General features: G+C 40.1%; 1 protein-coding gene across 1 annotated transcript in view; it reads left to right on the plus strand.

The window, feature by feature from the left end:
- The window catches only part of xpo4 (exportin 4), a 57,072-nt gene that overhangs the window by 19,408 nt on the left and 11,486 nt on the right, over positions 1–26,178 (plus strand). The window contains exons 7-13 of the mRNA XM_037108735.1: positions 1,371–1,483; positions 14,213–14,370; positions 21,934–22,108; positions 22,308–22,484; positions 22,780–22,922; positions 23,190–23,335; positions 24,495–24,672. Coding sequence (XP_036964630.1) covers positions 1,371–1,483; positions 14,213–14,370; positions 21,934–22,108; positions 22,308–22,484; positions 22,780–22,922; positions 23,190–23,335; positions 24,495–24,672 — 1,090 coding nt within the window. The remainder of the gene's footprint in view (positions 1–1,370; positions 1,484–14,212; positions 14,371–21,933; positions 22,109–22,307; positions 22,485–22,779; positions 22,923–23,189; positions 23,336–24,494; positions 24,673–26,178) is intronic.

Genomic DNA, 26,178 nt, shown 5'->3' on the forward strand with positions numbered 1-26,178 from the left:
TAATACTGGCAAATCTGCTGACTTGTTTCAGCGTGAAGTCTTCATCAGGAGACTGTGTATGTTGGACTCGGATGAGAAGAGAAGCGCTGAAACCTTGATTGGGTTGTATTCGTTAAGATGCTTTGATTTGTGTGTGTGTGTGTGTGTGTGTGTGTGTGTTGAAAGGAGGAGTGAGAAAATCCTGGTGTGGGAGAGTAGAAGGAGCTGTAACGAGGGTTGTTCTCAGTGAGCTCAGGAAAAGGCACGCTGTGGGTGTGTTTGGGAGACTTGAATGAGGACAGGAAGTGTTGTGGCTGTGTGAGGAGAAAGTGTGTGTTGTGGGTTTGTGAAAAAAGCTTGTTGTGGGTGCAGAGAAAGTCTTAAATAAGGAGACTGTGTGTGTGTTGTGGGGGCACGGAGAAAGAGAGACTTGTTTGGGAGGAACGAGCAAAGGGACGTTTGGAAAGCTGTTAAGATGAAAAGGTTTTTATAGTTTTTAAACAGTGTGGTTGTGTTGTGGGTTTGGACAACGTTTTAAATCAAGAGAAAGTGTTGTGTGTAGTCAAGGAGAGACAGCATCTTGTTAGGATAAATTAAGATAAGACATTTGGAAAGTGGTCTAGAGGGAAAATGGTGTTAGTAGTCAAAAGAGAAACGTTTGTTATGGTAGTCTTAGGTGAAGAATGTGTGCTACGGGGCAAAGAGACCGTCTTGCTTTGGTCTTGGAAAGCACTCAGGAGAAGGGATGTAGTGATTGGCCAACAGAAAGGAAAGGGGGTGTTTCAGGGCAGTAAGGAGTCTTAAGGACGTCTTGTAGAGGAGTGGACAAAGAGGCTACACGGAGTCTCGATTGGCTGCAGTGAGAGTGTGTCTTGAGGAAGCAGAGGAGAGAAATCTGAGTGTGCACAGCGAAGGAGTGCTGGTAGGAAGGGAGGTGAAGAAGAGGACAAGAAAAGAGGAGGGTGAAGACCGGAACGAGGCAAAGAGTTGGGGGGGAAAAGGGAAAACAGGCAGGAGGAGAGGAAAAGTGGACAAGAGGGTGAGAAAGAAGGCAGGGTTTTGTTTTTGGGTGAACACTGTGGCAGATGACGAGCTGACGAGGTAGAAAGAGAAGAAAGGGAGGACAAGACAAAAAAGCAACCACAGAGGGGAGGGTGAGAAAAAGAAAAAGGTTTTGTGGAATTAAGATTAACAGAGTTAATGAGAGGGAGAGCAGGCTAACAAGTTTCTGCTGCCAGACACATGAAACCAAAGACTCACACACAGAGACCAAAATACCCATTGAGAGGGAGCTTAGTGACAGGAGCTCGTGTTTTTGAGTGTGCCGCTCCTCCTCTTCCTCCTCCTCCTCCTCTTCATGCTGGTGTTGGCCTTAACTGTAGTCGGGTCACTGGGGCGCCACTACATCGCCATGTTTGAGGCCACACAGAACGTCACGCTCAAGCCCACGGAGTCCTGGAGGGAAGCACTGCTGGACACCCGTGTCATGGACCTCTTCTTCACAGTGAGTAGCCCTCCATCACTGATGTTTTCATCCATCTCAGAGTTTCTGCAAGTTTAAAAAAATGTCTTGCGTTGCTTGATTCACACCTTAAAATTCCTGCAGCTTGTTTGAATGTTTAGTTTTTGGTTTATCCAAAGTACAGGCCTTCATGTCTCACATATTTCCATCAGAGTTTCCTTGTGTCCTGCTTTACCCTCTCTACGTCTTTTTTTTCATCTTTTTCCTGACCTTAAGATGGTGGGTTATTTAAGATCAACAAAGGGAGAGTTTGACTTTTAATGTTGGGCAGAGAACTCTCACTTGACCTTGTCTTTTTGGAGCACGCTGAGTTTTTACGAGTTCCGTGGGTTTTTTCAGATGCACCATTAAATTGATTTACGGCTCCTTTGCAGTGGGGTTGTGTTATTGTTTTACTGTCCAAAGGACTGCCCAGTAAAGCGAATGTGTATTTTTGTGCCGTGACTGACTTGGTTGTTTAAAGAGACGGCCCATGCTGGTTAAGCAAACGGCGTGGAAGAGGAGTGTGGAACAAACGGGTCAGCTGGTCTTCCATCCAGACCGTCTGGCTGCCCATCACCAGATACTGCTCCACTGCTCTGCCTCTCAGCTGCCTACTGCCATTTACTGATCCCCCTCCTGTAGCCTTTTACCTGTTTCACCACCACCTACATGACTCTGCAGCTACACCCTGACACTGTCACACCACACTAACCTTACTCTACAAACTGCATGCACATTAAATGCACATGCTCACTTCGCCCTTTGTGCCCTGACACACTAAGCATCGAATAGCAATGGGCATTGTCGGCTAGTTCAGCATGCTGAGACTTAGGTGATTTTGCTTAGCTTAGTGAATCAGGGATTTGTGCATCATCTTACTATCATTTAATGTTAAGTTTATTTTCTGGGTAGATTTCCCTGAAGATCATCGGTCACTTGATATTGGTCATAGTCTTGACACATACAGGTGCTGGAATCCTTGAAAGCACTTAAATTTTAGTGTGTTGTCGAAGATTTGAAATTGTTAGGAATGATGGAAATTGCTTGGAATTTGAACTACTTTGAAAATACGTGGCTCAGTCAGGTTATAGAATGGCAAATCTGCTTCCAGACAGGTGACACATTTTAAACCATGAAGCTTCAATATTTTTCTTTAATCTGTCATCCTGCTGTAGAATGCTATCAAAGAACATAATGTTGGTTGTTTGCGCAATGTGATTTGATATGATGAAGATAAATAATCATTTTGAGTGTATTCATATAGGAAAAATTGTGATTTAACATGGCTACAATGTGCTAGAAAGCATAATATGCCACTTGGAAATGCTTGAAAAGTGGTTTACTTTGACTTGACGGAAAAGATGTAGGAAGCTGGAGTCTTTTAAAGGACGGTGAAACGGGAAACCATGATCAGAACTAAAGAGAGTCTTTTCTGACACCGTTTGTTTGAAGTCGTCTTAGTATTGCTTCTTTTACACAAAATAAGTGCTTTGAATGGAATTTGTAATAGATTTATCCAAAAATTACAACCTAGTTGATGGCTGTGAAACTGTTTTTTGCTCATTTACAAAAGCTCACTGGCTGGATTAGTGCTTGTTATCTAACACCGGGTCATTTTATACGAAAGAAGTGATGCATAATGAGTTCTTAGATTTGCGATCATTTATTTCAGGCTTTTCATGTCTGTTGTTACACTTGAAAAAGAGCCTTGAAAACCCATTTCACTAATTTCATCCTGAGCTATTTTGAATTTCTGTTTCCTTTTAATACTTAGTGACCTGATTGTTTTCAGTAGAATTGCCTTTAGGGATGGAAATGAAGAACCAGCTTGAAATTGTCCAATCCATCTGAATCTTGTGTCTTTGAGGTAATCAATTCCTTTTATCAATGCCAGCATGTTTTTTATTGACAGAAGTTATGATGTCAAATTAAGAACCTGACCAATATATCAGTATGCTGATATTGGCCTATATATTAGTCTCAGTGTGTATGTTGTCAATATTGACCAATATGACTATAACTATAATTATGCTTGGGTTAATTTATGATTATTACATTTTGCATGAAGTTTACATTTTCAGTGCGCTTATATCATTTTGGCCAAAGTTTGTCATTAAACAGTATAGTATCCTGCCTCAATTACACATTTTTCTCATGTCTGATAATGACATTTGAGGTATCTTTGCAAAAATAATTTATGTATTGGCTGATAAATTGATATCAGAAGTTTTTACTCATCATCAAGCTCTAGCAAACTCAGTTCTACACTGCTATGAAACTTACAGCAAGGTGTCATGGCTGAGAGGGAGAAATGGTCCAATAAAATGAACTATGATGACTTAATCACATACATGCATCATCTCTATCTCTAATCACAGTGTAGAAACAGAGCAAAAAAGAGTCGACAGACACTATTTATTTGAAAATTACGTCAACTTTCACTTCATGTTGACGTGCAGTTCAGTGAGACGCACATTTTGATTCAACACATGATTTTCATGTTGTCACTGTGGGGTATTTTGGTTAAATGTGTGCTGTACCCCAGTAGACGCTGTTTCCATCTGATGATTAATGGAGGTTGATGCTGCTCATATTAAAATGAAAATAAACAAAGTTGCATTTAAAGAAAAAAAAAAAATCCAAAAAACAACTTTGAATGAGTTTCCATTTTCATTAAGTACTTCTATAGTGACATTATTTTAATAAACAAAACAAGTAGCTGTTTCGTTTTACAATCTGCAGCCGTTGATTTGCAGTTTTTACAATCTTTCTGACTGATCATCATCCATCTTTTACCAACTATTTTCATGCACCTGAAAAAGTTTTCAGTCTGATTGTCATGACTTTGTACACAAAGCAATCACAGATAACTGTAATTGTCACTTAACAGTGACTGTAATCAGAGGCTTGTTATACACAGAACACACGCCTAATCAGAGATTTGATTGGCCAGTTGCAGCAGTTTGACATGAATAAAAATGTTTGTCATTTTTCAGTCGGTTCTCTTTGCTGCTGGAATCTGCAGGATGTGTTTTGTGTTGGTTTCAGTTTTCATGCCTCAGTCTCATCTCCCGCTCTGGTATTTCTAGTAGCTCAACTGTTTGTTATTGTAAGGCGGCTGTGGCACTGTCAGCTGTCTGTGTGTATCCATGTGTGTGAGTGTGCTGCAGCATCCTCCTGCTTGTGTTAAGTGTATTTTAGTGCGTGTTGGTGCATATCGTCTCTGTGGGATTGTGTCAATTTGAGTTTGTAGAGTGAATGTTTGTGTGTCCGTCTGCATGGATGTGTGTGTGTGTGTGCGTGTGTGTTCGTTCAATTAAATGCGGTCCTCTGCTATCTCAGCTGCTGTCTCCCCTCAGCTGTGAGGGGTAACAGGCTGGCCAGAGTAAGTGTGTGTATGTGTGTGTAGAGGGGGCACTCAGAGACACGCGCCATCAGGGTCACAGTCCACAACAGACCGGTTGCAGGATTAGAGCCCGGCCCCAGGATTAGGGGCCCCTGTTAACAACCACAGTTACCCACCCATCACACACACACACACACACACACACACACACACACACACACTCATCACTGTGGTGAGGGTCTCTGGGGAGTCTCGTCCCTCTGTGGGTGGGTGTCTGTCAGACTCCTATTAACTGGCTCCAGGGCTCCATCACTGATCGTTGAGTTAACAGGAGGCTGCTGTCAGTCTGTTCAGTCTGCCGTTTTGGTTGGTAGTCAGAGACTTCTCATCAAGCATGGCTGCAGCCGTTGATTATTTGCAGTGTAGATGAATCTGTTGTTGATTGTCCCAATTGATTGATTAGTTGATTGGTCTATAAAACATTTGTCATCGTGAGGAAATAATTCACTGTGATGCAACACCTCAAAATGTATCGATCTTCGATACTATGTTCTGTACCATCGGGAAAACTTAACATGTTAGATTTAGCATGACATTGAGGTACAACTTCTCTCTTCCTGGTTGGTAGCATAGAGCAGCAGAATGACTGTAGGGAGCATTAAATAAAATTATATGTCATCATTTTTAAAGAGAAAACTCTTTATATTAAGCCCCTAAAGATAATGTACATGTGTCAAGTCGCTGTCTGAGAGAAAAGATGAGCAGAAATCTGATGGTGAAAATTGTCGATCAGTTTTTCCCAAACACCTGTTCACCTGAAGAAACCTGAGTAAAGAAACTATTATCAGTGATATTTCTGAAACACTTGTTCTGTTTTGACTTCCATGTTTACCACTTCTATGACATATTTTCTGTCCCGCTACACAATACAATTTTTTTAATCAGAATTATCAGTTTTCATTCTTTTAAGAAGACAACTGAAAGTAATGTAGACATTATAGAAAAGTGATGGGGTAAGACATTCTAAACACCTTCCCAGCTGGAGATGTTGTGGTTTATGGTCAGTACCTTTAACCCCAGGCACCAAGGCCGTTAGCGATATTGCCACCTCTCCAGATATCAGCATACGCTGGTGAGTACAACATCATTGCAGATAGAAATTATGGAAAAACTATGAAAATAAGAAGTTGCAACAAACATTTACTTAAGAGGATTTTTAAAAAGTGGGGGTGCTATTTAGGTAAATTTGACAGTAGAATATCTAAAGTAATAGCCTACACTCCTGTAACCAACAAGGTGTTTTAGGTTTTAAATATCAAACATAATTAAAGTCAATAGGGTGGCTTGGGTCAGTCTGAGGGTTCATTGATGATAATTGCAATTGATCTCCAAATCAATTTAAAAAACACAGTAGTCATATCAGTATTAATAGCTATGGGTCTGGACCAGCTGCGAGGTAGGGACGTCCCTGCTGACTGATGGGACAAACACATATTTTGAAAATCGGCTCAATAAGTATGCGATGTGTAGAAGCCATTTTGTTGCTGAAGAGAAGCTTAATCTGCCAAAATGTCATTCCGGTCCCCAAGGTTTTTGTGGAAAAGCATTCATCGCTTTTCCACTTCAGCTGGTGACAGCTACAGCTCTGAGAGTCACGGACTGATAGAAGATGGATGGATAGATTGAGGAGGGGAACGACGGAAAATTGAAAGAGAATGAAAGAAAGAGTTGAGAGAATGAGAAAAGAACAAGGGCAATGTAAGAGAAAGCCAGGAGGCTATAAAACAAGAGGTGCAGGTATGGAGGGGAGTGTTAAAAAAGAAATGGAACAGAGAAATGCAATTCAGACAGAAGGTGAAACATGGATGCAATTTGCAGGAGAGTGAGAGGTTTGGGGATAAATGTGCCGTGGTAGATTGAAAAGGAAGAAGACTCTGGTGATTGTTGGCCTCCTTCAAACGAACCCTCTAGACTTTTGTCGATTTAACACCTCATGGCTGCCGTGCACACTCTCCAGCAACAAAAAAAGGAAGAAGAAAAGGAGGGTGCACAACAAAGCACAAAAACTGAAGTGTCTGTAATTTTGGCTTCAGCTGTGTGTTTTAGTCTGTTTGTGTTTCCCTGGGTTTTAAGTTTCTGTTTGCCTTTGAATGATTAGAGAGCTCCGTGAAATTGTGATTTAGTGTGTGCTCACATGCAGAGACACACACACACACACACACACACACACACACACACACACACACACACACACACACACACACACACTCTCTCTTCCAATACTTTTGGTAACATCTGGTTTATTTCATGGCATCAAATGGGCATGTACACATACACACTGCAGTAACTGCAAATACACGTATTCAAAACCAGCCACATTGTACATGCATTCTGTTGCACTCTTTGTTCGTAACAGAAATATATGTCTGCTCATCTATAAGTAAAAAGATTGATTTCCCCTTTTACATACAAGTAATGCCCTTTGAGTTGTCCATCATCAGGAATTAATGGACAATATGGAGTCCAGAGGCATCCACTGCACAGCTAACTCCATTAATTCCTGATAATGGACACCTTGAAAGGCATTTTTTCCCACTTATACCATGGCGACTTGCCAAAGGAAAAAAAATCATTAAGACCAGTAATGTATTTTTTACTTGTTTTGCAGTCAAAGTATGAAGTTTTTTCACAAACCCTTGGCAACACCTGAGAGTTTGACTGATAAAAAAAAAGAACCCTTTTGGCTCAGTTGTTAGTCAGTATGCGAATGTAATGCGAGAAAGATTCAAAGTCAGTACTATTGTGTACGGTCGACAAACAGTAAATGTAATTTCAGAGCATATTAAACAGCAAGACTAGCTAGCTAACCAACTATGTTACTGTTCCCAAATCAATATAAAAAAACCCAAAACTGGCTGAATTAGTGAGTTGAATAGCAAACAGGATGTTGGAGAATCGCTCCCTGCAGTCAGCAGTGTCTGTCAGCAATCAACAGAGCGACGGAGGCTTACGTTGTCATAATGTACCTGCCAGGAACGTGGAAAAACTGGAGATATTGTGATTTCAGTGGTGGTCTGTGAGGCCATTAAATACATGCGACTTTTCTTCTTTCATTCTTTTCTCTTTGCCAATTAGTGAAAATGACAATGAACGTTATTTCAAGCAATGATTGGATGTGCGCAGTTGTTCAAACTTCTTTTTCGTGTCCTGTGTTCATCTTGCTTTTACTATTGGCGACACTGCCCCTAACAATTATAGGTGGTACTGCGCTGTTTCATCTGTCCCTGTAACCTTTTTAGAAAACATGCTCAAACACAGACCAAATGAACTGAAGGTTTCGATTGAACACGTATAGGTAACAATGAGCATACATGAGCCTGAATACATGAAATTGCACATTTCTTTTGAAGAAGACTAGATGAAATGACCCTAATTGTTGTTGTTTTTTGTTTTTTTTTCAGGAGGTAGCTGGTGCACAAGTTTTTCATTGCGTTGGAATGTAGTGCTTTGAATGAATATGACAATGCCAATAACACCAACCATAACCCAAACCTCAAGTCTTAAACCTAAAAGTGTTTTTGTATAGCCCGTTGCCGGTATTATTGCAAGTGGTGACTAACCACTTTAATGGCACTATTGAAGCTTTGTTAGTGTGATGAAATACACAATTTGGCAAAGACCATTGCTGCTTTTTTGTCTTTTAATAGTTGAATCCCAATTTGTATTTCAACAAAATGAATTCTATGATGATATATATCACTATTGTGTAATATAATTACACATTGCTGTAGAAGCCTCCCCCTAGTCCTCACAAATATAGAAGTACAAGGATGCACACGGCAAAGCATTTTGTGTTTACCCAGTAAACACAATCAGTGTGGAGCACAGGGACTGATGAGGCTGCAGCAGAGGCTGGTTCTCTTCCGACTGGGCCTGCAGGCAGACAGTAACCCAATCTGAGAGAGGGAGAGAGAGCGTGATGGTGGAAAAGAGCATGCGAAAGACAATAAGTTGGAAGCACAGTGTTGATTTAAAAAAACAGAAAGATGAGCCTCTGAACCCCCTGAGGAAACAGACACCAGGCTTTGTCTCCTTCTATAAATATCATTCCTCATTCCCCCTCCCTTTCTCCTTCTCCCGCTCCACTCTACTCTCTTCCTCTCTCCTCTTCTATCCTTTAGCTCGCTCTCATCTCCTCCATCATTTTCCCTTCTTCCCCCTGACTTTACTTTCTTTCTCCTTCCCTAAGTTTTTTTTCTCATTATAGCCTTTTCTCTTCGCTTGACTCTCATCTTCATTACCTCATTGCCCTTTGTTTTCTCCGCAGTTATATTCCTTCTCCTTAATAGGGCTGGCTATTAAACCACAATACTTATTTTGTACAGACCAAAATGTGTTTGCAGAAAGGCTGGCATTCAACAGAATTTTATTGAATCTGAATTCAGCATCAGTTCTGCTTGTTAAATCCTCATTTATTCAAATCCCTCATCAAAGGTTTTTTGTGCTTAGTGTAGGGGAGGGTTGTATATCAATATTATATTGTTTTAAGACTGTATGTGGTGTTAGATTTTGAATATTGTTATATTGTGATATGTCACAAGTATTGTCTTTTGCTGGTTTTAAAGGCTGCATTGCAGTAATGTGATGTCATTTTTGGAACTTCCCAGACTGTTACCTGTTTTAATGCTTACCTTTACTGATTTAGTCCCACAATACTGATGACTATAATTGGTTCATACGTAAATATTCAGCCCAACAATTTTGTTGCAACATGGTTATCCAAGTATTTGGTAAAAAGTATCTTGGTATTTGACTGATTTTGCCTTGTCTAAGCTAGTGGTGTCACCATATTGCAATATTTACAATAATCTGATTTTAAAAGATTAAATATTTGTATTGTGTTAATAGTACTCATATGATAGTATTGTGTGAATAATCCAGGGGTGATGTTGGGCTTTGGGCATCTGGTTGTCTTCTCCTTAGTACTTGTGTAGTTGTTCTTTTTGTATGTTTTTTTTGCAGTTGTGGTTACAGACTCTTTCCACTTCCCTACACTTGCATTTTGAAAACACCCAGCAGAGTTAAAGATAGATTTGATTGCTAGCACTTTTCAACTTTTCAAATTCTTTAAGATATCGTAATAATATTGCTACTGTGAATTTGTTTGGCCACAATAATTGTGTAGTGAAACTCTGATATTGTGACAGCTCCAGTCCAAGTGTTTATTATGGCTTCTGAGGAGATTTAAAAATGTCAAGATATGTATTGAGTTTTGCCATATAGCCCTAAGGTGTTAATTCATTTATTTATTTATTTTGCTCAGACAGCAGATATACCGCAGTCTAATTAATGTCGACAACCTCTTGCAGAATAAAGATGAGATAAGCGTCAAAGTTGATTAGATATGTATGTGACACACTGAAATAACCAGTGCTCCCCGCTTTCTTCTTGGAACATCGTTTTCATGATCTCCTATGATATAAACGCTAAACTGGGAGATTCTGAACTCTTAGATTGAAAGGATGCAATCAGCTGTATTCTTTCACCAGAGGGGAAAACACAGTCTATCCATGAGCATAGATTAAAGTAACAGTGATGTGTTTCTTCCTCTAATAAACCATTTATAGCAGCGCAGACACCAACTTTCAGAAAACGATGAGGGAATATCAGTTTATAAAGGACAGATGATATCACCTGCTGCTAGCGATAAAAAAGGATTTGAAAAGAGTTTTGGAGCTTGGCTATTCTGCAGTAGAGCGTGTAAAAAATGTCAAGTACATGACATCAACACTGAATGAGAGCTGCAACTGACAAAGACAAATTGAGGGCTTTGTGGACATTAACATTGACTCTAGGAAGTAAGAAAGTGGCCAGAAAATATTTTGGACATTTTATAGATTGAATGAATTTGAGAAAAAAATGGCCAGACTTGAGTCATTTTTACTTATTATTAGATCATTTCTGTTGATAAATTTATATACGCATTTATATAAGCTAGGCTTTGTTTCATTTAACATTTAAGAATGCTGTTTTTATTAAATGCAACAGAATGTTTATTTAAAAAACGTATTTATAATACTCATTATATAAGGAATCCAACAAAACATTATTGTTGTGCTGGTGTAAAAAAACAAAACAAACATTCCAAACACACCAAGCCCTACTCAGTTTCTATTTTCTTCCTCCCAGCTTCCTGGTACTCTTGGTATGATGTCAGTCCACTGCCAAAACAAACCTAATAAGCTCCAAATTAACAAGAACAGCAACTAATACTCCACTGATACCAAAGTCACTGATTAATCAGAGTGTAAAATCTGCTGTCATCTGAGCTGCGTGCCCAGAATTTTCCATATTGTTGTATCTTGTTCTCTTTCCTTCCATCCATCTATCCCACTCCTCACATACTGAAACACACACAGACACGGGTGCACACACGCGCACACACACACACACACACACACACACCGGTTGTGTATCTCTAACTATAGTCAGACTCAAGGCGACTGACATAACTGGCATCGCATGGATCATTCACTGGTGCAGCTGCTTTTTCAGACCTCGCGCTGTTCAATCCTCTGGCATTGGACTACAGCTCCCACCCCTCCTTCTCCCTCTCTCTTGCTCACTCACCCGGCACCCCCCTCCTCCTTCCCCTCCTCTTGCTGAGCTCTTCCAGAGGATGACTTCACGCTCTGGAAGAGGGCAGTAGCAGCAGCAGCAAAGACTATGGTGGCTGCGCTACGTTAGCATCTGAGATCTCTTCCCGGCAAGCGTGGCTTACGACCAACCAGGCACCCCAGAGAGAGAAGAGAGGGGAGGAGTGGGGAGAGGCAGCGGGAAAGAATTTAGGGGGGAGGAAGTGAGAAGGGGAGAGGATTTGAGAGGAGGAGGAAGAAGCAAGAGGGAGGTTGAAAGTTTGATTGCTTCTGCGATGGGGCCATGCGCTGGCATAGTGTGCGGAGCCGGTGAAGAGGCACTCAGTCTGGATTTAAGAGGATGACGGTTCAAGAGACCAGAGAAGAAGACGAGAGAGGAAAAGAGCTCGGACTGGCTGAGAAGAGAGCCACAGCTCACAGGAAGAGGGCAGTTGAGCTCCAGACGTCTGCATAGTACCGTCAGTGGAAACCCATGTTGCTGAGAGGCTGTGATGACTCGCAGTGTTATTGCTGCTGCTACCTTGCTGTGTATGTGGGTATCGGTGTGTTCACAACTGAAAAGAACAATGACTCCTCTCTTGCTGGAGTGTAACAGCTCAGCACGGACAAACCCCGAAATCCCACAAGTGAACAGGAGCTCTGAACTGAGATGAGACTGAGCTGATCAGATCTTTTCCATCAGGAGCCGGATCCTCTTACTCTGGGATTGATTGAGGCTGTCTGTGGGTACAGACGAGCTCTGTGATTGTTTGTCTTCAGATACTGTGACCCCAGTTTCAAACAGACGTGCTGAAAATTAATTCATCATTTTGCTTTGCCTTGGTGGTTAGTGGGTTACACAAGTAAGTACTAATCCTGTGTGGTATCAGCTGATCTGTTTTTGAAAGTGGTGACAGGATGACATGGGTTCACCTTTTTCATTCTTTGCCCACCAGGGCGAAGTCAGCACTTGTATGTTGAGTTTCTTTTGTCATGCTGTGTTTTGACGAGTTGACCTGGGTCCCAGTTTCTCTTTTCAGAGACATAAAATGAACAGGCAGGCAATAAATCCCTGCTCATCTGTTTGCAGGGATTTAAAAATCTGAGAAATAAAGGCCTCAGACAGTAATAAAATTTAAAATAATAAGAATTTCATGAACAAAGATCTTGATTATTTGCCCTACCGGCTGCAGATGGTAACATTAGCACTAAGTTTCCTTTTGTTTGTGGTTGTAGACTTTCAGAAGATGTTATTCACCTAGAAACAACAAGTGAGAGTGGTGTAACAGAGTGCTGTAGGGATGACATTTTTTAAAGGCTACCCCCGAAGTCAGCGTCGCCTTGATTCCCTGGACAAAAAGCCTGAGATTTTTTAATTGGGTTATGGATTATTGCAGAAAATAATCAAACACAAATTTATGATACTTACACGTTTTGTTCAGCAAGACAATTTTCACAGATGAACATCACTTTTTTAAATAACAAATCATATCTCTAGAAATAAAAAGCTAATGTTAGGCTATAAATGTATAGCCTCATTTAGACTATTGTTAGCAACTGCCTTTCTTAGACATGTAAATGCTTCCAAATTACATTGTGGGTCATGATGTATATAATGTTGAAGAACAAATAAATAATGTCATTTAGATAAATTAATATCTTCAGCCTGTGATAACCACAGACTCTGTTTGGGTCTGTTTCATTAACCCAAAAATTTAATTTAAAATTGAAATTATTAATTTAATTAATTAATTAAAACCTTTAGCCTTCGAGGCGAGCGAACTAGAAATGCAAAAATTCCAACTAATTTCCAGATTTTAGGACCCATTAATACACCACTCTATTGTGTATGTGCATGTAAATTATTAGAAAAAAGGGGTCCAGAGTTCATACAAAAATCATACGTTTTAATTTAATCATTTGCACACACATTCAAATTTTAAACTGAGTTGTTTAACACTGAATTCAAAAGTCAAAAACTCAAAATACAAAATATGAGTTGAGACCTAGGCTCCATCAAGTACCACAATTAATTCAACAAAGACTGTTTGTGAAAATGGTAGCACAGAGGAGCCAAGGAGACGTGTTTGATTGACCTCATTGTAAAGTGTGCTCAAGTGTCGTTGCTGAATAGGTCACTGCGCGGTAGGTGATCCTGGTCGCTGACCTCCTGTGGAGCCGTTGTGTATTTTCTCAAAGTACAGACCACATGAGGCAAAGCGGTCACCATTTTAAGAGCTTTATATGATTTTATTCTCCTGTTTTCCTTAATCTGTAAACACACATTTTCTTTTTCACCTCTTTCAGCTAATGTTTACAGCCAGGTGTTTTTTTGTGTCAGCTTTTTAGGATTTTTACTGTAAGCTTATTCTAGAATGTCAGCTGGATGCCCGCAGTCATGGGTGAACAAGCCTGGATATGGGTGGTCATGAGAATCAGGGAGGATTTGAGACGCAAGCTCAAACCGCACTACTTTCTCAATTTGGCTGTCACTCTTTATTAGAAAGGGACTAATCAAAAGGGACAAAATGTTACAGGTGGGTAAGAAGACGAGACTGAAAGGATCTGTGCTTTTAGAAAATTGTACAAAATGAGAGTGTGCAGTGGTTCTCACATGGTCTGTCTGACCTTTTCCCAGTGCACTTATTTGCAAGCGTTTTCACCTGCTGGTTCTTTGAGGACTAATTAACACAATGCATGAAATGTTTTCTCCTTCATGAGACACTTGTTTTTTCTCTCGCCTTGCAGGTACACAGGAAGATTCGGGAGGACTCAGACATGGCCCAGGACTCCCTGCAGTGCCTGGCCCAGCTGGCCTCCATGCACGGGCCCATCTTCCCCGATGAGAGTGCCCAGGTGTCCTACCTGGCCCATCTAGTGGAGGGCCTGCTCAGCATGATCAACGGGTCAGTGTGTCACTTTGCTGGAAAACTGAACATACAGTTTGTCGGTGGGCCAGAACTCAACTCAGCTCAGTTCTGGGCTCAATGCTTTGTGGTCAGAGTCGTACTATAGGTACTTGTGCAATTGGTTTAAATCTAGATAGTGGCATTGGCATCTATGGATCGGTCCATTGGTTGGTCGGTCCAGCAATGACAGATTGAAATATCTCAACAAAAATTAGTTGGATTACCATGGAAGCTGGTACAGATCTTCATGTACCCATGTAGAGCCCTCATCAGGTCAAAATGGCATTTTTAGCCAGTTTTAACATGTTTGCATACCAAACATTATACATGCCTTACATTGCCATTTAAGCATGTTCATCGTGAGCTTGTTTGCATTTTACATTTTCATTTAGCTCACACCACTGCTGTGCTCGAGAGCACCCTCACAGAGGCACTAGCCTGACCATATTAGGCCTTTTTCACATGGAATCAGTAGTGTGATAACACCAGTCCTCCCATCCATTGAATGATGGTGGGGTTTGGGCAGATTTAAAAAAAAAAAAAAAAAGCTGTGAAAAAATTAAAACTGAATCAGGTTTGTAGAGATGCAGGCTGACATGATGCAGCAGCATCTTGTAAGCCAGCACTCAGACCAGATGACGATCAGCATCGCTAGCAAGACCCACAGATCAGAGGCAGAGTAGAGTGGGTCATGGCAGGATTTGTTAGGTTAGGTTAGAGTATAGTTGTATTTCCTTCTGCCAGTTGTTCTCCTCTGCGTGAAGCGTCAGCATTTACTAACAAAATATTTGTTACATTTTCATTTAGTATTTCTGTGGTAACTATATTTCTGTGGCAAAGTACAAACAATTATTTTTGCATCCTTTTCAAATGTGGTACCCTAGTTTGCTGGTTACACCCTCACTGATGTTGTTACCTGGTGAACTCAGGCCACAGGCGTGTCTCCTAGTCACTGTGGTTACAACCCTTTCTTTGTTAGGTTTTAGGAATTGAACCAATACAGTGTCTCTTTAAGGGAGCTCATCAGTGAAAGTGAGGGTTTCTACAGTGCTGGCAGCAAGATCAATCTTTCATTATAAGATTAGGCTTTAATTCATTTTTTCAAGTCTGTCTTTAAACAATAATCACAAGCCTAATGTATGTTGACACTTACTGGTTGCTGTAATCATTCTGCCTGTCAATATTTGCTCTGAATAGATTTGTTTTGTTGGTCGCCTGGGGAAAAAATCCAAAATTGAAAATTCTAAAAAATGAAAAGAACCAAACCACAATCTCACCACAGGGACCTGCTTGATTTAAGATCAAGAGAGAAAATATTTTGGTTTCAAGGCAGCAGTTTTGCTCCAGTTGATACCTGCAGTCATTAAGCTGTTTTCATCAGTCACACTAATCTCTCTCATGCATTTTTCTCAAGTCTTTTGTTTAATAATCTACATTACCTTCTAGTAATTTCTACCACTCTGACAGGTGAGGCTTTAGAAACAACAGATGGAACTAATTCGAACCCTCATATTAAAAGCAGCTCCCCCAGAGACACAGGGGTTATTAAACTGCCTCTTCACAATAATAATTGAACTTTCCCTGTGCCAAATGAGTCTTATTGTTCAGGGATGTATTAAAAAGACATTCTGGGCATAACAATTAGATGAAGTCAATGGAAGAAACTGATTTTACAAAACAATAGTTAGCTCTGCTGAGGTGAGTTGCATTACTGAAGTTGATCAGATAAGTCAAAAATCTTTAATCTATGAGAAACCTCAGATGTGGATTCTTTAAAGGCTGCTTTTTGTAAATTTAATCTAAATGTAGAGTTTTATAAAACTTCAGCTGTCCATTTATCTGCACATGTATTAGAGCATTCAAAGCAGGATCGGTAAGCACAGTTACTGTTGTATTACCTTGGCTACTGTCTCAATAGCTGTTGATCTCCCTCCAGTATCTCAAGGATTTAATGTTTCTTATATTCAGAGACTCAACAAGTGATGAAGGCCAATGTCAGCGGGACTGTGACTCATACTGTGCCATTTTTGCTTTATTTACAGGAAGTAATTGCTTGTTGAGTCTGTGTTTTTAATGGTCTCTGATTTTAGCATCTGCACACTCTGTGGGAAATTGGCTGGAGAGGAACGAGCTCGTCTTCCAATTCAGTAACAAATAGAATTAACCAGGAACTTCTGTTTCGCAGTTTCCTGTAAAACGCAATTTATGTGGGAGGTGGGTGGGAGTTGAATTTTGGCCTGTTGACCATACAATTAAGTTAGCTCTTGTTCTTGTTTCAGCATTATTTCATTACTTCATACTTCATCACTCATAAAGCAGCAGATACATCAAAACAGCAATCAGTCTCCTCTGCAATAAACTGTTCCATTTATTTTGTGGAAAATCCCTTTACCCAGCAGTACTGAACCTGCATGCTCTGAGTAAAGGAAATGTTTTTCATTCCTAAAGCTCGGCTCTAAGCCAGTTTTCTTCGATACATCACATTATTTAAACCTTCCTAACATAAAGTTGTTCCACCATCACATGCCACACAGGCATCAATTTGGACTTTATGAGTCAAAACCTAATGCAAGGCTTGTCTTGAGCTGATGTCCAGCAGAAATAGTTTAAACACTCAGTCTTCATTAAATGTAATGTATTTCAAGATATCATTACCTTTAGATTAAATAAGACCAAGTGGAACAAATAGTGGACTCCAAATACAGTCCACTGTACTGCATTTTAACCAGATAATAATTATTCCCGAGGTGATTCATGACTGACATGGTTTCACTGACATCACATTTTAATCGGTGTGGGCAGGTGTGTGGCGTTCCAGAAACAGAGCCACAGGGCCTCCTGAGTCCCTGAGTTTTGTATCTGCTGTTTGTCAGCAGAGGTCATCTCATGAAATAGAGCTTGTGATCTTGTGCTGAAAAACATAACAAGTTTTGTGAGCCCCTGGCTCGCCTCACAGGCGGCTGTTCAAGGCCTATTGATTGTTCCTGTGCAGGGAGATGATGCATTAAAAGATATTGCTGCTCTGTTTTTAGCAGCTGGGTGAGTCTGGGTCCTACTGTATACCCGCAGTTGTTCCCCTGTTTCAAATCTAGGGCAGTGACTAATGATTGTTTTCACTATCGATTAATGTGTTGATTAGTTTCTTGATTAGTCGATTGTTGTTTGGTCTGTAAGCTGTCAGATAATGTTCAAAAAGTGTTTACCAAATCATAACATGGCATCCTCAGATGTCTTGTTTTGTCCACAGCCCGAAGATATTCAGGTAACTTTTACATGGGCATTTTTTCACAGGCACTTTTGGCCGTGCTGAATCAATCTGAGCTGTGCCAAGCAGGCTGCAGTGTGGTCTTGTGACTATGGCTGACCTGTAACAAATGTCCATCTCTCCCTCGAACAATTGTGTGTTCCAAATTGATACTCAGCTCATGTTTGTGCAGGTGACCTGAGAGAGAGACGTTTTTATAGGTCAGTGTGTTGAGCTCTCACTACTTTTGTTACTTCTAACTGAATCTCCTTAGTTTCTCTCGTCCTGTTTGTTCTTTCAAACATCTGCTGTGTTTTACTGTTTCGTCGTGTTCACTTTCAGCTGTTTTGGGAGTCATGATTAGTTACTGTTGATGAAAACACAGTGTTTCCTTCAATGCTGCTTCAAAGCATAGCAGTGATTCTTTGATATTGTTCTTTGATATTGTAGTGCTGCAGGGATCAGGACAAGTGTATCAATGGTTTAAGACACACCATCAAGCAGGGAGACCAGTTGTGGTGGAAATGCAAATACCTAGGCCATCAGATGTGATGGAAAAACAGCCGTGAAGGACTTTAAGATAACGGGAATAAAAATCACATTCAAGAAGCTGGCACCAGCAAATTTTGATGTTTTTTTTTTTTTAATTACTTAAACAGATTAATTGATAACCAATATATTTGGCAATTCCTTTGATAGTTGACAGATTGATTGATCTTAATCTGCAGGTCTGTCTGAGCTGTACTCAATTTAAATGATCCTTTAACATCAGCTGCATATCCAGGCTTGTTCAGCCTTGGATTTTGTATCAAAATCCCTTTTTATTTAATTTGAGTCAAGTCAATTCAGGTTGAGTGCAGTAAGACATTTTAATGTTTTCCATCAAGCTCAGTTCTTCACTTCTTTTCACACTTGATCACTGGAGAGCTCTGATGATTGGATTTTTGTGAACTTAGTCACATTTATTAAACTGAAAGTATGCACATTTCCTATGCCCCTGTCATACTAAAAGGAAAAACTGTCATATTTAAGGGCACTCACTGAAATGTTTTAATTGGTCAGTGAAGGAGCTAATGTTGAAATGCAATTGAGCTGTTAGAACTGCTCAACAATATTCTCACACATTAGACCAAATTCTCATCATCCCATAATGCTCAAGGTTCTTGTTAAAGATGCTTTAACTAACTTTGAGTTGCTTGAATTAATATCTTCACCAACTTTCAGATAAAAAGTGTCTCATATGAATTCCTCTTGTTGTGTTGGTCAGTTGCCTCCAAAGTTACATGAAATGATTGGCTCACAACTACAATACATACTTCAGTCTTGCATCTGATTATAATAACCTATACCTCCCCCAAGTCTGAAAGATGTGGGTGGTGTAATTGCTTTAACAAATCACTTTGAGGAAATTAAATGTCTCTTTTTGGGGCTCAAAAGTAACTAAATTGTCTGCAAATGGTTCGAAATGCACCTACCAAATTTTTAACAATAATTACAAGTCAACAATTTTTTTTTCCTTCTACAGGCCTAAAGTTGCTCGTTGAATACACGGTAAAATTGTATTGTTCAGTCTTAAAGCCTGAAATGGATTTGCCCTATTTAAGAAACCATGGTCCCTGAAAAAGTGGAATGAACCTACATTTAAAGCACTCTGCAACCTCTTTGTTCTGCTCTAAAGGAGACCTGCTAGGCTTTTAAAGAGAGAGGAGTTTAAACAGAGTATTCCAGGCAGAGGGGGAATACAGTGCTGCAGCACTTGGCAGTATTAGAGTTTTGGGCATGAAGACATATAAACCCATTCTACTGGTAACCCAAAATAATATTAGAATCCTGAAAATGAGCAGAATGTTACTGCTCAAAACTTTTGGTGGATACAGTAAATTGAATGTAATGAATATATTGAATGGATTTAAATTAAGGCATTGTGTTTGAAATTTTGAACTGAGTGTGGGAATAGATACCAAAACATTTTGTGTGTGTGTGTGTGTGTGTGTGTTTGGTGTGTTCGTGTGTGTTCGTGTGACTGAAAGAGTGAGATGAATATCTGGGGCCACCAAGTACAGAAAAAGTATTTTCTGTTCAATTGTGGGTGTGTCTGTAGTCAAAGTGCTTCTGATCTGAATTACGGGCCACATGCACATGTATAAATAACTGAAACAGACACACTTGAATGTGCACACCAGCTTGTTGTCAGACCATGTGATTCAGTAAATGGGGGTCTCTCTCACTCTCCCTCGCTCTCACTCTCTCTCCCTCTCTCTCTCTGCCCTCCTCTCCTGCTCTGTCTGTAATCACCTATTCTTGGAGCTTTTTTCCAATTGCCTCATCGGAAAACCATGCGGAGAGGGATGGCCGATCTGCAGTGATTGAACAGTTCTGCTCGCAATTTAACTCCATCTGATAGGGGTTAGCTAGGCCTCTCACAGTGTTCCTCTCTGACTGCGACTGGCTGTGGAGAGGTGTGTCGGTTCAAACACGAATGCAGAATTAAGACTTGTTTTATTTTGGTGCAGCAAAGGCAACATAACAAGACAAACATATAGACATTTTAGAAGTGGTTTTGGTGTTGAAAGGGAAGCGTCAGTAAGATGACATATTTAGACTTTCATCTTATTATTAAGCGCAAATGTAGAAAACTCTTAAAAGTTCTTAAGGGCAGATGCTGTGACTGGGGCATGTTTTAAGTCAATTTTTAGCTAGTCACAAATATATCTGTATCAGCGTATATGTCGGCTGGGAATGATCAGCAAATCCAAAATATATGTTCAAGATCAAACTCTAGGAGGGCGCTGACATATTAATTAACTTCTTCAAGCTGCCCGGCTCTGTACACACATAGGTAACAGTTTTTAAAATACCAAGTTTTGTAGATCCTTATTAGAAATGTTTAGATATTTTATGTATTTATGGAAAAGGCAAATGTGGGAATTTTTGCCACTATCCTGTAGAGCTGCAACTATAAGGACAAACTGCCTGTAAAGTATGTTTTGAATTGGAAAGTCCCACTCTCATTTTTGGATAAATCCCAAGCCTTTCCAGTGTGGTTTTCTTGATTCTGACTTGTTTTGTTCTCAGTTTTATTGTCCATCTGGAGTTTTTCCCTCCACTTTGTTCTTCTTACGACTCCCTCGCAAATTTAATGTTTCTTTTTATTTCTGAAACATCTGCCTGCACACAGTTTTGTCATGGTGTAATGCAGTCCTGAGAGATTGATGGAAGCTGTGATTTTATGAAGGTAGATCAAGAATTCTTAATGAATCATATGGTGTTTTAAATTATAGATTCAGATTAAACTTTGTGCAGACATTCATGGACTTGAGGAAAAGTCAGAGGATCACTAAAGTCAACAGGCTTCATTCTCTCAATTGTCATCAGCAGTTAGAAGTATAGACTGTAGACATAATCAAATGTTTTATTACTGTAGTCTTTATTGCTGTCTAGCAGTGACTTATATTTGCCTTGCTGACTCACATGCTCGCAGACTTGACGTGATGACAGGGAACACGTCATGTTACCTACAACTGATGTCCGCAAGTCTAGAGGGTTGAAATTTGGATTTAGCCTCAATTTTGTTTAACTATTCAATGGTTTTCTTGCACTTTGAGTCTTAAAATGTTTTCAAAAAAATGGGTGTGTTTCATCTTTGTATAGTCTTATGATTGCACCGTGGTTAGATGTGTCCACATGTTTTGAGTTCAGCTTACAAGCCACTTTTCTATCTGGTTTTGAAATTTGACAACATTTGATGAAAATATGATTGTAACGTGTCCAGGCCTGTCACTTCATGCTTCATGGTATGATCCAATGATAAAAGTCTCTTGGAAGCCAGTGTAATTACAGCCATTCTTTCTGTCATCTTGTGCTCTGTATACTATACCATGAGGCAGAAATACCAAAAATATAACCTCTGATGCAGCTGTGGAAAACTGCTCAGGGGTCAAGTTGCCCACGAGTTTTGGTTAAGGATCAATTTTCATGCCTGTTTCCAAACCTCACCAGTGAGTAAACTGTAGTGACCCCAGTTTAGCCTCTGCCTCATTCTTGAGAGTGGAAAGTGTCCTCCCTCAGGCCAAAACACTTAACCTTAACTGTCAAGAGAAGGAAATCATATTTTCCTGAGTACAATGTGACTGGCAGATCGTCCCAGCTTCCATTTAGCCGGTGTTATTTTTTTCACCCTGATTCTTCCAAACAGCATTAATCATTTTATTGATTAAAAAAAAAAAAAAAAAAAGATTACTCCATTGCATGACTATGAGCTATGTCAGTCGCTCCGATCTTATCTTTAGATCACATTTTATTATCTTCATTCCCAGGATTGAGATTGAGGACTCAGAGGCCGTGGGCATCTCCAATATCATCTCCAATCTGATTACCATGTTCCCTCGAAGTACTTTAACAGCACTGCCCAGCGACCTCTTCACATCCTTCATCAACTGCCTCACGCTTCTCACCTGCTCGTTTGGACGCAGTGCCGCCCTAGAGGAGGTGGTGAGTAATAACACCTTCACCTACTTCTCAAAAATCTGACAGTACTGACTGAATTCAGGTACAACTTGTAATGTTGCCTTGAGACTGTTGTTTCCCAGCTGCAATTTTCTTTATCAACCACAAAGTTCAGATCCTGTCAGATCCTCAACTGTGACAGTGAAAGTAAAATGATGATCTTGTTTTTTCTTTCTGTGCTCAGCTGGATAAGGATGACATGGTTTATATGGAGGCCTACGACAAGCTGCTGGAGTCGTGGTTGACGCTCGTTCAGGACGAGGAGCATTTTCCTCGCGGTTGTTTCGTCCAGCCGGCAATCCAAGTCTTTAACTCATACATCCAGTGTCACTTGGCTGCTCCTGACGGCACCCGGAACCTGGTGAGACTTTGCCCCATTTTTGCATTCATAAGCAAGTTTCACTTCTCATCAATGATAAAAAGACTGTATTGTGAAGAGGGGAGTCAGTTCATAAGCAGCAAACATTTATTTTAACTATTTTGCTGTTTAGTGTACATGTACAATACTGAACATTTGAATTGTGTTTAGTTGGATTTCCACACCAAAATAAACATTGCCATGTCCACTCTCCATCCCTCTCACAATGTACATCTTTTCTTCGACATTTCTGTGTAATTCATAAACCCTGAATAACACTCAGCCCCCCTCCCTTCAGTCAGCGAATGGCATATCGTCTCATGAAGAGGAGGAGATCAACGAGCTGCAGGAAGACGACAGAGAGCTGTTCTCGGACCAACTGTCGAGCATTGGCATGCTGGGACGTGTAGCTGCGGACCACTGTATCCCCCTGCTCACAACGTAAACTTTAACGCTTTTACTTACTTTACAATTTGTTAAATTCTTACACACATTTGTTTTCACAGTTTTGGTATTTATACTATGATAAAAACATGTCAAATGATTTTATCTCAGTGTGGCTGACCTTTTATAAAAACCTATACATAATATGCCTTATTATAAATTCATTGGAGATATCAGTGATTTTGGTTATTGGATTTCAGAAGATCACAGAAACTCTGTGTGTGTTTCCCATGTTGACATTACCCTTCTGACACCCTTCTGTAGCCTGCTGGAGGACCGGGTGACACGGCTGCATGGTCAACTGCAAAGGACCCAGCAGCACCTCATGGCCTCATCTGATCCCGGATCAGTGGATCGCAAAGTTCTGGATGACCTCTATGAGGACATTCACTGGCTTATACTGGTCACAGGTCAGCAGCAGGACATAGAACTGATTTGTGTCTCTTTTTTAAGGATACAAAGAGGACATTTTGGGGTTTGAAACACAAAGAAGGGTTGGGAAGCCAATCGTGTTTGAGGACAGCAGAGTTGTCTGGGCCCTGAGTGCACATCAGTCTGTATATTTAGGATTGTATTGCTCATCAGCACTTACCCTCTCCACACTGCATGAATTAGATGTATTTGAATGTACACACACGTATAAGAATAAGAATATTCCTTTAAAACAAACCTTGCAGTAATACAGGCCCCAAACATATATATGGTTTGTTAATATATCATGTAGCTCTGCAGAGTTCAGTTACACATGTTTAACTTTGAGGTGTTTTAATTGCCTCACTAAGCTCATTGTTAAGGGGTTTGCTTTTTTTTTTTTTAAACAAATGCACACATAGTACTGAGGGCCCTTTGAAAAAGTTTGTTAAAAGCTGTATGATGTTCTTATATATGAGAATATGGCAGTTTTATAGTGTTCACAAATGACTTTTCCAGTGTAGTATATTCCACTTAACTGACTTAATTTGTCACAAAACAGAAGAGAACTCCACCCAGTTCTGTGGGTTTGTGTAAATTAAATATCGACTGCATCAGCATCATTGAAGGCGTGCAAAGCAGTTTTGCAGATTCCTAAGCATTTACTTACCAATTAAGCTGGGTGGAGGACTGGGGGAGTAAGTAAAACCCTAAAACTGGCTTGGTTGTGTGGTTGACAAAATAATTTATACCCCACCATTGGAGTAGTTAGGTTGTTAAGTTGCACCTGTTCATGTTGTCAGAGCCAATAATGGTTTCATAATGTATTCTGATACAAAGCTGGATACCAGAGCTGCAACTAACCATTATTTTCCACAGTAATCAATTCATTATTTTATCTATGAAATGTATAAAAAAGTGAATTGTGTCCATTGAAGGTGACGCCTTCAGATTGCTTGGTTTTACCTGGCAAACAGTCCAAAGCCTGAAGATATTGTATTTACTATCTTACAAGACAAAGAAAACATGCAAATAATCAAACATGAGAGTGGAAACAACAACAAAAAAATTGTACTGTAGTATTTGATCCAAAGTTTTGCAAAACTCTAAAATCAACAAAGTGAATAGGCTGTAACATGCCATCTGTTCATTCTTTAGGGTATGTACTAGCAGACGACCCTCAGGGTGAAACCCCACTGATCCCCTCTGAGGTGATGGAGTTTTCCATCAAACACTCAACAGAAGTGGACATCAACACAACACTGCAGATCCTGGGGTCACCAGGAGAGAAGGCCTCATCCATACCAGGCTGCAACCGCACAGACTCTGTCATCAGGTACTGTTGAGTTGAGTCAAAAGTTGACATAAAGCTTTTAATTATTTTTTTTTACAGGCCCCATGTCTAGGACTTTTTCTTTTAGATGCTTCTGAAAAATCGAAATGTCCACTGAGGAATCCAGTGCTTTATTTCAAAAATCTGCTGAGAATTGTTTGACTTCTGACTTCTGAAAATTTAATATAAAATACATATAAAACTAGTTGGGATTAAATTGACCAGAAAATATTTAGTGTTCCATAGAAACCCAACATTTTAAAGTCTTCTTTGAGTATCAAATTTCAAGGAATTGAGATTTTGGCCCTTAAAAGACTGAAACTTTAAAGATTTTGTATTGCAGAGTTTTTCTTTTTGATTTTTGTTACTAAACAACAAACTGGCTGTTGGAAGGTTCCTGAGCTTATGAGCAACGTGTCTATCCTTTGATAGGTTTTGCTTTGTGGGCACTGAGATTGCCAGACTGAAGTTGTCAGCCCTAACACAATGCTGGCATTCAGCTCAAGAACTGGAAGGTTGAGAGCTTAAATCTCCAAACTGTCTAAGAAAATCTGTGCAGGTGGGGTAAAAGAGGACATACATTAGCTGCTTTTCTGTGGCTGAACTGTGAAGGCCTCAGGTTTTAATTTGTGTGACAGAAGGAATGTTCAGCAAAGCGTCTGTGAAAAACGGTATGCAGGACTGGTTTGAAATGTATTTTTGACACTGTACAATAAGGCTGACTCAAGGCCGAGACAAGCTGCTGCCTGATACAGAAGTACAGAGGAGATGACACTTCTTTGTTCCCCTGGATGTTGTGACAGTCCATCTCACTTTACCAGCCAGACCTCCATAAACCTCACCCAGAATAGACCCCCTCACTGTCCCAGTCTAGTGGACTCCTAAGTGTTGTCACAGTTATTGTCCTATAAAGCTAAAGGTGGGTAACTTCCTTCACATTCACACTAAGACACTGTCTTTATTTGTATCTGTATGACAAACGCTTAAACCTTCTCAAGCAAACACACACATGATAAAACATGCTTTAATAAAACTGTCGCTGCTATAACGTGGGCTCACTTTCACATAAACCGTGTAAAGATGAGACGCGTGGAGGTGTGTCCTTCACACTCTTGAACCTGAGCGTCAGCCCTTAAAAAGACCAAAAATAAGTGGATTTGGTAACTCTTCATGAACTCGTAAATACAAACATTTAGTTGCAAACTTAGTTATTCAAGGTTGATTTATTTGTCATTTTACACAGAAGGTAGCACACAAAATAAATACCTTTTATGAAAGTGGAGAAAGTAAAGCTTGATCAGGGAAAACAAGCAATTTGAAGATCAAGCATCAGTTGGATGTGCTGTAACAGCAGGGTGGCCTCCATTGATCAGACTTGGCTGACTCTCTGAGGTACATGGGGTCTGCTGCAGGGTTGGTGTTGGATCATTTGAGTCCTGGGGTCGAGGAGTGGGGGCCACCATGGAACAGACTTGTTCTGAGACGTCCCGCAGATGCTTGATGATATTT

The sequence above is a fragment of the Acanthopagrus latus genome, chromosome 9 (genome assembly GCF_904848185.1).
Source record: "Acanthopagrus latus isolate v.2019 chromosome 9, fAcaLat1.1, whole genome shotgun sequence".
Taxonomy (NCBI): domain Eukaryota; kingdom Metazoa; phylum Chordata; class Actinopteri; order Spariformes; family Sparidae; genus Acanthopagrus; species Acanthopagrus latus.